Source organism: Myotis brandtii, unplaced genomic scaffold (genome assembly GCF_000412655.1).
Source record: "Myotis brandtii unplaced genomic scaffold, ASM41265v1 scaffold58, whole genome shotgun sequence".
NCBI lineage: Eukaryota > Metazoa > Chordata > Mammalia > Chiroptera > Vespertilionidae > Myotis > Myotis brandtii.
The window spans coordinates 1,182,353-1,196,936 of record NW_005370176.1 but is presented as its reverse complement, the minus strand read 5'-3'; the positions used below and the strand labels follow the sequence as shown (position 1 = coordinate 1,196,936).

Below are 14,584 nucleotides of genomic sequence, written 5' to 3'. Positions count from 1 at the left end.
TGCACAGTCTTGTTGTAGTTAAGCCTTGATTGTTGTAAGTAACACTGAGAGGGATTGGCCTCCAGGCCAATTGGCTGTGAGAATCAGCTCTGTCTGCAGTGGGAGAACTTCTGTCCTGGAGCTCTAGAGAGGTGATAATCTAGCCTCTGCCTGAGGCTATCCAGCAAACGCCTCCATGCAAGGCTTGGGCGGGGCGGGGCGGGTCCCAAGAGATCAACAGGGCGGGCGGAGCGAGCAGTTATGGCTGCTCTCAGTCCTGCCTTCAGAGGCCCCGCTTCTCAGTGTCCCAGCAATTGCTGCAAGTACCTCCGAGAGAAAGCTGCCCTCGAGTTCCGACCGATGCCAGACAGTCCTGCTTCTCCCGTATGAGTCTAGGTCCCCAGAGACTCGCCCAGAACTGGAGCTCAGAGCCTGAGACTCCCTCCCGATTGAAAAAGACAACCGCGCCCTCAGCCGCCAGCCTGCTCCGCGTGCGCCTCTGTACCTTAGTATTTTACTTCCGCACCGCACCTCCTCTGAGTCTCGGTATGCTTTTCTCTTTCCTTCTAGTTGTAGAATTTCCACTCAGCCAGCCTTCCTGTGATTCTGGGTGATGTCCGTTCCGTCTTTTAGTTGTATTTTTGAAGTGGTTGTGCGAGGCAGCAAACTCCGGTATTTACCTATGCCGCCATCTTGGTTTCTCTAGATTTCTTATTTGCATAAAAATGGACCAATCTAGAACCAGGGCAAGCACATTGTCTATATAAGCCAGCCTCCCCTTTGTGGAGAGGAGAGCGTGTACTTTCCAATTTCCACTGGTTGCTGTGTTTCCTTTTTTTTGTAAACACTGTTCACCTGAATAAAGTTTCTCTTTTTACGACACCCCAGATGAGGCCACCTATTGACATTAGATTGGTGGCACCAATCTTTTGTTAACAGGTTGATGGAGAAAAGGTGCCACTGGCCCAAATTGCAATTAGATACCAAAGCACTCAAGCAAAATAATGCAAAGAGGATCCTACTGTGCACCTTTACAAATTACCTTGTAAAGGAGTAAGGTATCCTTTATATGTCTTAACCTTTCTTCTCCAGTCATTTCTCCTTTAACAGTTGTAGCATTCTCAACTTTCCAGAATATCTATGAGGGGAAGCATTTGGCTGTTTAAAAAGAAGGAACATAAGGCCTTAGTGAATACAATAGGGAAATAGGAGTTTATTTTCTTATTCTGGTTATACACCACTGTGAGGGATTAGACAACTAGCCAAATTTCTTGTTCTTATGTTTAAAAAACACAATTATTTTTATCTTGATTAGCCATAAAGATCTTTAAGATTCTTATTTGAAACAGTCTTCAGTAAATTTGTAGTAGATAGGAATCGTGTCTCTCTCTACCTGACCTTACAGGGTGCCCAGGGTAGCATGGGGCACGTGCTTGTGCTTAATAAGTAGCTTTCAATGTTGGTGGTATTTGAAAGGTTATACATTTTAAAGGGTATTTTGTTTCCCTTTTTGTTGGCAGGACCAAGGAGCTTTCTTTCGAAGACCAGTACTATTTGAACTCAGTGAAAGTACACTTTGTTCTAGGAGAATTGCCATATGAAAGCCTAGAATATATATTGAGTTCTTTCAAGAAAGGGGGGGAAATCATGTTCTAGACAGTGAGTGCTGACTCGGTGCTGAATGAATAATTGTTATGTGCTCTTTTATTCACAGGCTCGTTTCTCATATGTGCGGATGAAATACCTTTTCTTTTCCTGGTTGGCAGTTTTTGTTGGAAGCTGGATTATATATGTGCAGTACTCCACCTATACAGAACTATGCAGAGGAAAGGACTGTAAGAAAATAATAGTAAGTATTTTTTATTTCCTGGTATATGGAAAAACCTAGATTAATAACATTATATTTACTACTTAGATATATAATATTTTCAAAAAGTAAAAGTTAATTTGACCTTAGAGTTGTGCTGAACTTCTTAGCATTTTGATATGACTAAGTTAGTAGGACTATTCCCCACTTAGGAAAATCTAATATTCAGAAGTCTAAATATATAATACAGACTAGTGTGAGAGCATCATCATTACAAAGAGGGATTTTTATTTTTCAAATATACTTGAAGTTTGCCCTAGCTGGTTTGGCTCAGTGGATAGAGCGTCAGCCTGCAGACTGAAGGGTCCCGGGTTCTATGCCGGTCAAGGACACACGCCCGGGTTGCGGGCTCGATCCCCAGGAGGCAGCTGATCAATGATTCTCTCTCATCATTGATGTTTCTATCTCCCTCTCCCTTCCTTTCTGAAATCAATAAAAATATATTTAAAAGATATGTATGTGTATGTATATATATATTTGTAGATATACTTGAAGTTGGATTTATTCTAATCAGATAGTTTTTTTGTTTACAGTTTGAAAGTGTTATATAACCTTTCCAGAACACATTTTTTGAATAAATGTAGTTATTCTCGAATACCAGAAATTTATCTAAAAAGCATAAACATTCATTTATTATTTAATTTCTTTTCTAACATTTGGCTATACCTCTGGAAGATTGCTCTGTCAGTCTAAGATTTCTAGTAGTAATCATTGCTTCCATGGCACTTATATTTTAAATGTTTGAGGCTAAGTAAATTTAACTCCTTGTTTTCTGCTAATATATTCTGATGTAAATAATGTTAAAACATTTAATCTGATAACTATATTTTTGGTAGTAATGCTTGTTTGGATTCTAATTATTATAACTTATTAAAGATTCTATAATTATTGAGTGGCTATCTTAACCCAAGCCAGTGGTGCTAGGGTTGTGCATGTAGCAGGGGACAAGACATCCTGACCTTACAAACCTATAGCAGGGAAGAAAATGAGGAACTACAGTAGGGTAAGATAAATATTACAATAGCAAGTGTTATAGGAACATAAGACAGGGAGATCTGAGCTTCCCAAAATTCTAAGAAAATAAAAATCAATTAAGCTCTAGGTATTCTTAAATCCAGCCAGGATTTTTAAAAAGTTTTTCCTCATGCCGAAACCGGTTTGGCTCAGTGGATAGAGCGTCGGCCTGCGGACTGAAAGGTCCCAGGTTCGATTCCGGTCAAGGGCATATACCTGGGTTGCGGGCACATCCCCCGTAGGAGATGTGCAGGAGGCAGCTGATCGATGGTTCTCTCTCATCGATGTTTCTAACTCTCTATCTCTCTCCCTTCCTCTCTGTAAAAAATCAATAAAATATATTTAAAAAAAAAAAAAGTTTTTCCTTAGGAGTATTACAGCTTCTTAACTAGGCAAGGGAGGAATTACTAATATAAGAAGTATAACAGCAGAGGAGAATTTTTTTAAGTGTAAGCTTTTTAAAAACCACATATAAGTGGACCTGTATAGTTTAAATTTGTGTTGTTCAAGGGTCAACTGTAGAGTGGTTTCCAACTTTAGGCTATTGTAAATAATGGTGTGCAAATAGCTTTTGAATCCCTATTTTTAATTCTTTTGGGTATATACCTAGAAGTGGAATTGCTGACTCATACGGTAGTTCTATATTTAACTTTTTGAGGAACTGCCATATTGTTTTCCTAATTCTCTTAAATACATTTCAATTCTCTGTTGTTTTATTTATTTTCTCTACCTTTTTTCTTGGACGTGAACATAGTTATTTTAAAATCCTTTTTGGATGACTCCAGGGCCTGGATATTCTGTGGACCTGTTTCTATTGTCCATGCTTACCTCTTGTTTTTGGTCCTATCATTTTGTCTTTTAGCATGCCCTGTAATTTTTTACATAATGCCTCCAGATAAAAGTTCCTTTCCCTCTAGTAGCTGATCATCTTAACCCTATCATGGACTGTTCGGACTGGAGGCTTGGTTGCACCTCTAGTGCAACCCTCTGCTCAAGCTATTTTTGGCTCATCCCTATTCCCAGAGCATAGCCCTCTAAGGATTTTAACTGAGAGCCTGGGAATTCATTGGGGTTTCTCCCTCTGGCAGGTTCATAACTTGAATCTGTATCTTGTGAGACTGCCAAAATGTCTGCTCTGCTTTTCAAAGGCTTTCCAATGAGATTTTTTAGCCTCCCATTCTGTAAAGCCTCAGGATTTGGCAAATATCCCAACAGGATAACTGGCTGTATGCTTGAGGCTCCCTTAGTTTCCTATTTTTAAAATGCTCACTGGTTTCTTATCCCCAGCAGCAGCTCTGACCTCCGCTCATGCCCAGTATTGGCAAAATCCTCAAGGGGAAAAGAGGCTATGAGCTCATCTTTCTGAGTTTCTTTTCTTTTTTTTAAATATATTTTTATTGATTTTAGAGAGAGGAAGGAAGGAAAGGAGGGAGAGAGAGGGGGAGGGAAACATCGATTGGTTGCCTCCTGCACTCACCTTGACTAGGGATAAAGCCCACAACCAGGGTGTGCACCTTCACCTGATAGAAATGTAACCTGTGACCTTTTGGTGCATGGGAGGATGCTCAGCCAACTGAGCCACACTGGCCAAGGCTCTCCAAAGTTCTCCTAGCTCACCTTTATCCCCTGGGGTTCAGCCTTCAGAGTCACCACCCAAAGCATGGTGTACCAAGTTCCCACCCTTGGTAAGGACTGAACTAGATTTTTATCTTCCATAAGACTGTGTTTAAAAAAATATATATATTGGAATTCCCCTTTTGAAGAGCCCAAACTTGCATCAATTCTACAAACAGCAAATCCTTTCATTGCGTTTTTTAATGCTCAGTGTTAAAAACCAAATTTTGATCTACTGTGCTAGAAGAAAGCTCACAGAAAATGGTTTCACAAAGTGGTTGCCAAATGAAGAGGTGATTGAGAAAATGTAGAGGGAAAATGCACTTTGTCAAGAAGTTAATGAAAATATTATAAATTTTCTGGATTTTAGGATGTGTGTTATAGACATCAGCTTTTTAAGACATTAATTTATTATGATTTTTTCCTCATTCTCTGCTAAAAAAAAAAAAAAAAAGACTGTGTTTCAGGTCATACATCTGAGAACAATTGCAGCCACAAAATCTAGGTTCATCTCTTTCGAATCTTATCCTCTCCCATACCTTGATCAAGTAATATCTTATTAGCTCTTACAACCTTTAATATATACCTTAAAAATAGTTTTTCGGCTTCCTTCTTAGTTCTAATCAAACAATTCCTATGCAGTATTAGTCCCGTTTTAGTATTATTTATCTTAGTACTACTAGTTTTGAAAGGGTTTAAGAACATAATTCCTAAATGCAGAGAAACTACAACTTTTTTTTAAGCCAGCCTTAATGAAAAGATACACTTTAGGCTCAGAAATTTTTTTCATCATTTTCAAGTTTTAGTAAAATAAGCATTAAATTATGCTAGAATTTTGCTCTCCATCTATTTCTTATTAATTACTATTTTTTAAATTTATCTTTATTTTTGAAAGTATTACAGATGTCCCCCTTTTCCTCCCCATTGACCCCCCCCAAGCCTTCACCTCACTATTATCATTGTCCATGGGTTATGTTTAATCTCTTCCTGCCCTCCCCCCATGCCCACCCTTCTCTCTGAGATTCATCAGTAAAATGAAATTAAAGTCTCCAGAGGATTAAAAATCACAATCTGTCTCAGCTTACATGGCTTTCTTCTTCTCTGTATACCTGTCTCTGTCTTTTTTCTTCTCTCTCCATATGTGTGTGAGGGGTCATATCTAATTGTAGTGGTTAAAAGCATAAGCATTGGAATAAAAGAGCTTTGGGTTTGAGTTCTACCTTTGCCATTCCTTAGCTGTATAAACTTGGGCAAGTTATTTAGCTTCTGCAAAATGAGGATTAATACTATGTGTCTCATCAAATGGTTGTGAGGATAAAATGAGTTCATGTATTAAAAGGTTAATAATACTGTATTGTATATTTGAAAGTTGCCAAGAGAGTAGATTTAAAAGTTACCAAAAGAAAAAAAAATTACAACTATGAATGCTAACTAGACTTATTGTGGTGATTATTTCACAATACAGATGGTCCCCAATTTATGATGGTTTGACTTATGGCATATATTTGTTTTAATTCTCATCCGAGGATATTTTTCCATTGATTTTTTTTAGAGAGAGTGGAGGAGAGAGGGAAAGACAGAGAGAGAAACATCAATGCGATACTAAAAAAATTCTACACTTGGAGAAAGGATGTATTTCTTCTGATATGCTCTGGATTCCATTTCAATATTTTATTTAGCTTTTTTTTTTCCTAAACTTTCTTGAGAGATATTGGTTTACTCTTTTGGGGATCCCAATATTTGGTGGGTTTTGATTTCATTGTTATATTCATTGCCTTGAAAAAAAATTTGAAAGATTTTGTTATAAAAAATTTATGTAGCCCTAACTGGTTTGGCTCAGTGGATAGAGCGTCAGCCTGTGGACTGAAAGGTCCCAGGTTCGATTCAGGTCAAGGGCATGTACCTTGGTTGCGGGCACATCCCCAGTGGGAGGTGTAAGGAAGGAAGGAAGGAAGGAAGGAAGGAAGGAAGGAAGGAAGGAAGGAAGGAAGGAAGGAAGGAAGGAAGGAAGGAAGGAAGGAAGGAAGGAAGGAAGGAAGGAAGGAAGGAAGGAAGGAAGGAAGGAAGGAAGGAAGGAAGGAAGGAAGGAAGGAAGGAAGGAAGGAAGGAAGGAAGGAAGGAAGGAAGGAAGGAAGGAAGGAAGGAAGGAAGGAAGGAAGGAAGGAAGGAAGGAAGGAAGGAAGAAAGATGAGGGAGGAAGAGAGCTTTTTCTTTCTATACCTTTCTCAGGAAATTATTTCTGGCACGTTCCTCTGTGATCCAGAGAGAGGTTCTACTTGGATACTAGTGAGGAATCACTGTGCCATTCGGTTAACCTTCCTGGCTATTATATTAGCATGTGCTTTAAAATTGAAGCATTAAAAGATGAAAGAGTCTCTAAATTTTATTACAGTCTCTTTTAAGATTTAATTTCTAGAGATGATGGTTTGTTGCTTTAAACAACTAACTTAACATATACTAGATTTTATATATCTGGAGCCATGTTTCCAATTAGATAGCAGAACTTACCTAATTATTTAATTTAGCTTTGCTTCTGCTTAGGATTAATCATTATTATTTGACTCCAAAGGTTCATTTTGTTCCATTACCCTGTATTTTTAAAATATATGGAACCAATCTACTTGGAACATACTGTTTTTAAAGTTATGTACAAGCTGCCCTAGCCAATTTGGCTCAGTGGATTGAGAGTTGGCCTGAGGACTGAAGGGTCCCAGGTTTGATTTCAGTCAAGGGCACATGCCCAGGTTGTGGGCTCAATTCACAGTGGGGGGTGTGGTGTGCAAGAGGCAGCCGATCAATGATTCTCTCTCATTGATGTTTCTATCTCACTCTCCCTCTCCCTTCCTCTCTGAAATCAATAAAACTAAATTTAAAATAAATAAAGTACATACAAGCTTAATTTTTTCCTTTGAAGAAAAGTATAGTCTTCCTTGTGCCAACTTGAGTTAGGTTGCCAATCTTTTCTTTGTGAATTTATAGAAAAATGTTTACTGAATAAGTTTATTTTAAATCTCAACAAAAATAAGCTTTATTCTAAGAATAATCTTACTGGTTAAATTATAATGGCATCTGGTGGCCTTCATGGGTTATGCTGCACTCTTATGTCACGTGATGTTCACTGTGATCCTGAAACAAGTGGTATCGTTGGAATCATTCACATCATTCCTGAGCAGCAATAAAGAGACTAAGGGTGAAAGCCAGTTTAGAAGAAACAAGCCAGTAATAAAAGACCATGTCGTTTTAGTTCTGTGCTTACTAGCCCTGTGCTAGAGCCTGGAGGTACCGAATAAGACATGTCCCGGCCCTGAAGATGCTTACAGAGTAGTAGAGGATATGGAAAAATAAACAAGAAGCACATGATTGAGACTGGAAATAGTGTTGCTAGATTTAGCCAAAAATAAACAAAAACAAAACCAGGCCCAGCCGGTGTTGCTCAATGGTTGAGCGTCAACCTATGAAGCAGGAGGTCACAGTTCGATTCCTGGTCAGGGCACATGCCGGGGTTGTGGCTTGATCCCCCGTGTGGGGGATGCAGGAAACAGCCAATAGATGATTCTCTCTCATTATTGATGTTTCTCTCTCTCCCTCTTCCTTGCTCTCTGAAATCAATAAAAATATGTTTTTTAAAAAACACCAGGATCTTGGCTATTTTAAATAATGCTGCAATGAAGGTAGGGGTGCATATATCTTTTGGAGTTTGTGTTTTTATATATTTTTTTTTATAAATACCCACCAATGGAATCGCTGGATCATACGGTAGTTCTGTTTTTTAGTTTCTTGAGGAATGTCCATACTGTTTTCCATAGTGAGTCTTGTAGCGTACGTCAGAATTCCCTTTTTAAGGCTGTTCAATGTTCCATGATATGTGTGTGCCACATTTTGTTTATCCATTCATCTATTGATGGACCCTTGGGTTGCTTCTACCTTTTGGTTGGGACATTGTTTTAAATTAACCGAATCCAGATTGGTCATGCATGTGCCTTAGATTCTATTTTGAAAGATGATAGCAGCCACTGAAAATGTTTGCCAAAGGTGAGTATCAATACGCCCATATAACCAAATTCTAGGTTATAATGAAAATGATTTCTGCTACATATTTAGGTATTGGTTCAGCACATATTTACTTACAAGCAGTCACACAGCATTTCATATAATCAGTCTGTGAACTCATTGAAGTTCTGTCATTTTAGAGCTCTGTCCTTGGCATGAAAGATTTACTCAAGGCAGAAGCAATGATATCCAGAGGCAAGCTTATTACCCTTATAATGAGCATCAGGGAACTAGAAATTCCAAACCAGTGATTCTCAATGTCTCTTTTTGACCAGTAGCAGCGGTATCATCTGGCAACTTGCTACAAACGCAAATTTTCAGCCCCACCTGAAACCTAAGGAGAGAGAAACTCAGACGTGTTCAGCGTCTGTGTTTTAGCCAGACCTCCAGGAGACCTGCCACTCCTAAAGGCTGAGAGCCTCTGAGGCAAAACGATTAGCTCTGGGTACTTCCCTAAAGGTGAAGGTTATAACTTCTTGTGAAAGGGTAGGGACTATCTCAGATTTTAGCCAATTCACATTATCTTAAGTACCTTTAATTGCACCAATAGTCATTTTTAACATTCACCGTGATATTTAACAGGTCACAAACTTCACCAATAATTTGCTAATTAACAAATCTTAGAAATGGATCAATCTTTTTTATGTTTTTATTGATTTTTTGTGAGAAGGAGGGGGAGAGAGAGAGAGAGAGAGAGAGACTCTCTTACACGCCTGAACTGGGAATCGAGTCTGCCAACCTTTCAGTGTACAGGATGACGCTCCCAACTAACTGAGCCACACAGGCCAGGGCAGAAGTGGATCAATCCTGACCAAGATATGGAGCATAGGTTTCCTTATTACCTCATTAGAACTCTAGCTGAGCACCTGTACATTCCTGCATTCTTGATTAGGATATTAGTGGCATCTAGACTATGCACACATACCACCACCACCACCACCACATTGTATACTGAAGAATTTTAAAGTAAATGAGAGACCTTATAACAGAATGGAAGGAAAGAGAGGAGAGGGGGTTTGTATGTTTAGAGAGAGAGGAAAGGGAGAGTGTAATGAGCACTATTAATGACGGGGGGGGGAAGCCAGGAGAGGGCGGGGTGAAAAGTTGAAGATACAGTGAGAGTGCAGAGAATGGTGAAGATTTTAAATAGTTGATGTAGGACATGGGAGAAGATGCTGACTAGAGACTTGGAAAATTTTCAGGCATCATTGATAACCTACCTCTGCTGTTTTTTTCTAAGTAAGGACAAATTGATAAGATTGCCTCAAATACATTATTAGAACATGAATATCAGAAAATTATTTAAAGCCTAGTACTGTGCATCTATCTGTTCATTGTTATTGCCCCTTTGGTACAATTTCCATGTTCATGAAATTCCCTCAACTTAGATGAGATTTGTAAAATTTAGCCAAAGGGCGCCATCTTCTGGTACTACAAAGTATGTGCAAGCAAACGAGAGTATATAGTAAAATTGTAGTAATAAAAAAATCTTAGAAAAGGACAAACCTTTGATGTTTTCTGCTGAGTTTTCTATTGTAAACTTGAACATTCCTTATAATATCTGTATCTATTTAGCTAGAAGATCGGATTGCTGACAGTGATTATAATTGTATATGACCCTGTCTGAAAAATGAAAATAAACAGTGTGTGGCTAACCATTCTTTTTATACAAGCATGAGGGAAATTGGCTTTTGGTTCGGGATGGAAGCCACAAGTTGATGAGCCTGTTCTTTGTGACTGTCTCTTCCATGTAGGGTTGGCTCGAGGCCTTTGCTCCAAACAAGAATGTGATTCTTGTAGCTGAATGCCAGACTTATCTTCACTGCTTAACAGTTTACTGATAAGGGATTGGTTTGTCCTTTTCAGTTTGGTTTGCTTTAAATTCCATGGAGAAGTATTAATTTTATCTTCAATGAGGTCTTAAAATCAAATTACCATGTTCTGAATGGTGGTTATTTAATAAAAAATTTATCAGACACTTAAATACCAAACTCTGTGCTAAGAGGGGAAGTTCAAAGATATATATGACAGTGTCTTCAAGTCCTTTTACTTCCTACCAGGGAAGATAACATGAACATAAATGATGATAGATTTGGGAATATAAGGAAAGAAGGGAGGAAGAATTTAGGCTCAGGAAGGAAATACACAGCCTTAAGATTATTCACTGGAAAATGGGTAATAGGGTCACAGTTAAATCTGGACCTGGGCAGAGTTATGGATGAAGTGTTCCTCCCGACTCCAGGGCCACAGATCAGAACAGTCGAAGGGGATAGCTGTTAGTTCTATCCCAGAAGTTGTTCATAGTAAAATGCCCCGCTGCTGTGCCCTGGCTGGTTTGGCTCAGTGGATAGAGCATCAGCCTGTGGACTGAGGGGTCCCGGGTTCGATTCCGGTCAAGGGCACATGCCTGGGTTGCAGGCTTGATCCCCAGTAGGGGGCATGCAGGAAGCAGCTGATCGATGATTCTCTCATCATTGATGTTTCTCTCTCTCCCTCTCCCTTCCTCTCTGAAATCAATAAAAAAATATATTTTTTTTTAAATGCCCCACTGCTGGGTAAAGACCCAGTACCCACTTCATTCACTCATCCATTCCGCAAGTGCTTTTTATATGCATTTGATTATATGTCAGACATGTGTGTGACGTCCTCAGGAAACAAAGGTGGGAGGTCCTGGCCCCACTTGGTGCTTGTGCAGAGGGGGTGACTATGACCTGAGCCCCTCAGTAGGAGCCCTGGGCCGGGCATCGGACCCTGCCAGTATGAAGCCTGCTTTACGCAGTCCTCTCCGGGATAAGGCATTCTGGTTCTTTGACCTCAGTGGGTAAAAGCTCAGGCTCTGGAGGCAGACTAGCTGAGTTAGTCAGATTTCAGCACCACCACTGACCTGCCCTGCAAGTTTCTTAACCTCTTCTTAATCGCTCTTGCCTCAGTTTCTTTATCAGTAAAATGGAGATAATTCCTCTTTCCTAGGGAGGTTGTAAAAATTAAAGAGATATACATGAAAAGCTCTTAGAACAGTGATGACGCATAGAAAACAATATGACAAATACCCATGTACCTATCATCTACTAGCAAATCTTAACCTTTCACCATATTTGCTTCACTTTTAAAAAGAAAAAAAAAATCACTACAGTCCTGTTGAAGCTCTCTTGATCGTCCCTGATAGTCTCTTCCCTCTTCCTCAGAGGAACCACCATCGTGAATTTGGTGTGAGTCCTTGCCATCACATTTTCATCATGCACTGTGTGTATAGGGGCATATAAATAATATGTAATATTGATCTGGATGTTACTAAACTTTAATAAATGATACTAAACTGCACATATTCCATTTGAAATTGTTTTCCATTTGATGTTTTCAGCATTTTTCTATTTGATATGTATAGGCCAAATTCTCTCATTTTAATTACTGTATTTTATAGTTTCTTATTATATGAATATACCACAATTTATTTGGCCACTCACTTGATGACATTTATGTTGTTACCTAGTTTTCACGTACCACACCCTGAGGTCCTCCTAGACTGTTCCTTGATCTGATATTTTTCGTTACTGATTCAATTTTTTTTAATGTTTATTAGTCTTATTCAGATTTTCTGTTTCTTTTTGCATCATTTTATTATTTATGTTTTTCTAGAAAAATTGCTTATTTCAGTTGCTTATTGCCATAGAGTTGTTTATATTATTCACTGTCATTTCCCTTTCTTTTCTAGTCATGTTTATTTGTGCCTCCTCTTTTTCTTTTATTTTATTATTTTTATTGATCTTAGAAGAAGGGAGAGAGAGAGAGAGAGAGAGAGAGAGAGAGAGAGAGAGAGAGAAAGAGAGAGAGAGAGAAACATCAGTGTGAGAGAAACATCCATCGGTTGCCTTCCACACACACCCTAAGCAGGGATAAAACCTATGACCTTTTGGTGTTGGGGCAATTCTCTAACCATCTTGAGCCACACAGGCCAGGGTACCTCCTCTTTTTCTTATGATCAGTCTTGCTAAAGATTCATCTCTTGCCCTAACCCGTTTGGCTCAGCGGATAGAGCGTCGGCCTGCGGACTCAAGGGTCCCAGGTTCGATTCCGGTCAAGTCCCAGTGGGGAGTGTACAGGAGGCAGCTGATCAATGTTTCGCTCTCACTGATGTTTCTAACTCTCTATCCCTCTCCCTTCCTCTCTGTAAAAAAATCAATAAAATATATATATTTTTTAAAAAGGTTCATCTCTTTTGTTAAAGTTTTCAAAGAACTAGCTTTTTATATCATTGGTCTTTTTTTCCATTAATTTCTGTGGGGTTTTTGTGGGGGTTTTTTACTTCTTTGGGGGGCTTACTCTGTTATTGTTATAATTAAAATGGGGTTTTTTTAAGCCTCTTTAGTTGAGTGCTAACTACTTATATTGTCTCTTGCTTTTTCATCATTGTGTTTAAAGCTGACAGTTTCCCTCTAAGAACGGGGTAGCTGCATCCCACGGATTTTTATTTGTATACCTTTGTTGTTGTTCAGCTCTAGATATTTTGCATTTCCATTGTGATGTCCCCGTTAGTGCACAAATTAGTTAGGAATGTGCTTTTTAGTTTCCACACATGTCTGTGTTTCTTTTGATTTCTCATTTCTTTGTGGTCAGAGGATGGGGTTTATCCAATCTTAATTCCTTGGAAAACCTAAACTATACCTTTCCGAGGTTTCATCCCAGCTTATGAATAAGGCCTCCGAACTCCACCACCTTTGCCTCAATAAATAAACATGCCAATGAAATTGATGGCCATCTGGTACCAAGCAAAGATACCAAGCAGATGGTTCTGCATTTCCTACAAATCCCGACAAGTTGACCTGGGGAAGAAAATATTGAGCATCTCTGTGTGATCCCCGCCTCCCAAACTTGAGTCTAAGAACTATTGCTCTGCTCCTCCTATGAAGATGAAAGCTAATATTCTTGGTTACAACCAGGTCTGACGGAGAAAGCAAGCATGGCTAAGGGCTCACCTAGGAACGTCTCTGCTGATGAGAGCTGAAGGGCAACCGTGCCGAGGTGTTGGCCCTTAACTCTGCCACGGGCAGCGCCCTCCATCCCCATCAGGGCTCTTCTATCCTCACATCAAACTGTGGGAAGTGTCAGACCCAAACCTTAATATATCCCACTTAGTGGAAATAGCAGAAGCAACACTTTCCAATCACAATGCAGTGAAACTTGAAATGAACAAAAATCTGTCTGGAAAACTTTTAAATATCCTTTTAATTCTTGAGCCAAAGAGAAAGTGCAAATTGAAAATTTAAGTATCTAGGAAGTAACATCAATAATATATATTTTCAAATACATCAGAGCCCGGGCTGGGTAGTTCAGTTGGTTAGAGCATCGTCGAAATGTGCCAAGGTTCTGTGTTCGATCCCTGGTCAGAGCACATATAAGAATCAACTAATGAACGTATAAATAAATGGGACAACAAATCAATGTTTCTCTCCTTTCCTCTCTCTCTAAGATCAATAAAAATAAAATAAAATATATCAGAAACTAAAGATAAAGCTAAAGAAAAATTGAACCATTTAGAGAAGGATATAAAGTCTTAATTACATTAATAAATGGCAAAAAACAAAATAGATTAATAAAAAATTCATTAAATTAGAAAAAAATGTAAAGAAAGCAGAAATAATGAATTAACCAATATAAAATTTTTAAAAAGCTATATTCCTATTAGAAGCAATAATAAAATTTTTATGCTTTGTTTCATCCCATCTTCTTTATTCCACCAAATTTTAATCAATGTATTATTAGTAGTAGTTCTGCTAGGGATTATCTCTATATTTTTAAATATATTTCCGTCTCTATAATTTGACTTATTACATGTAAATGTTATCTTTTGACTGTGAATAGTAAAGATAAGGAAATCAACATTCTTTTGCCACACGCCATCTTCTTACATGTCTCCTCCTTGAGTTTTATTAGTTTTATTACTTTTACTAGCATCTATATATATAAAAGCCTAAGTGACTGGAACGACCGGTCACTATGACGTGCACTGACCACCAGGGAGTAGACGCTCAACGCAGGAGCTGCCCCCTGATGTGCAGTGTG

At 38.7% G+C, this 14,584-nt stretch overlaps 1 protein-coding gene across 4 annotated transcripts in view; it reads left to right on the top strand.

Moving 5' to 3' along the window:
• Nucleotides 1-14,584, top strand: part of FAM69A (family with sequence similarity 69, member A) — a 121,554-nt gene that overhangs the window by 95,212 nt on the left and 11,758 nt on the right. Inside the window, exons 1-2 of one of the 4 annotated variants that reach the window (XM_014550032.1) lie at nt 506-525; nt 1,694-1,828. In XM_014550032.1, the coding sequence (XP_014405518.1) occupies nt 1,715-1,828 (114 nt within the window). In that variant the 5' untranslated portion in view covers nt 506-525; nt 1,694-1,714. Of the gene's footprint in view, nt 1-505; nt 526-1,002; nt 1,038-1,690; nt 1,829-14,584 lie in introns of those variants that run through there. The other 3 variants (XM_014550031.1, XM_014550034.1, XM_014550033.1) reach the window with 3 other exon arrangements.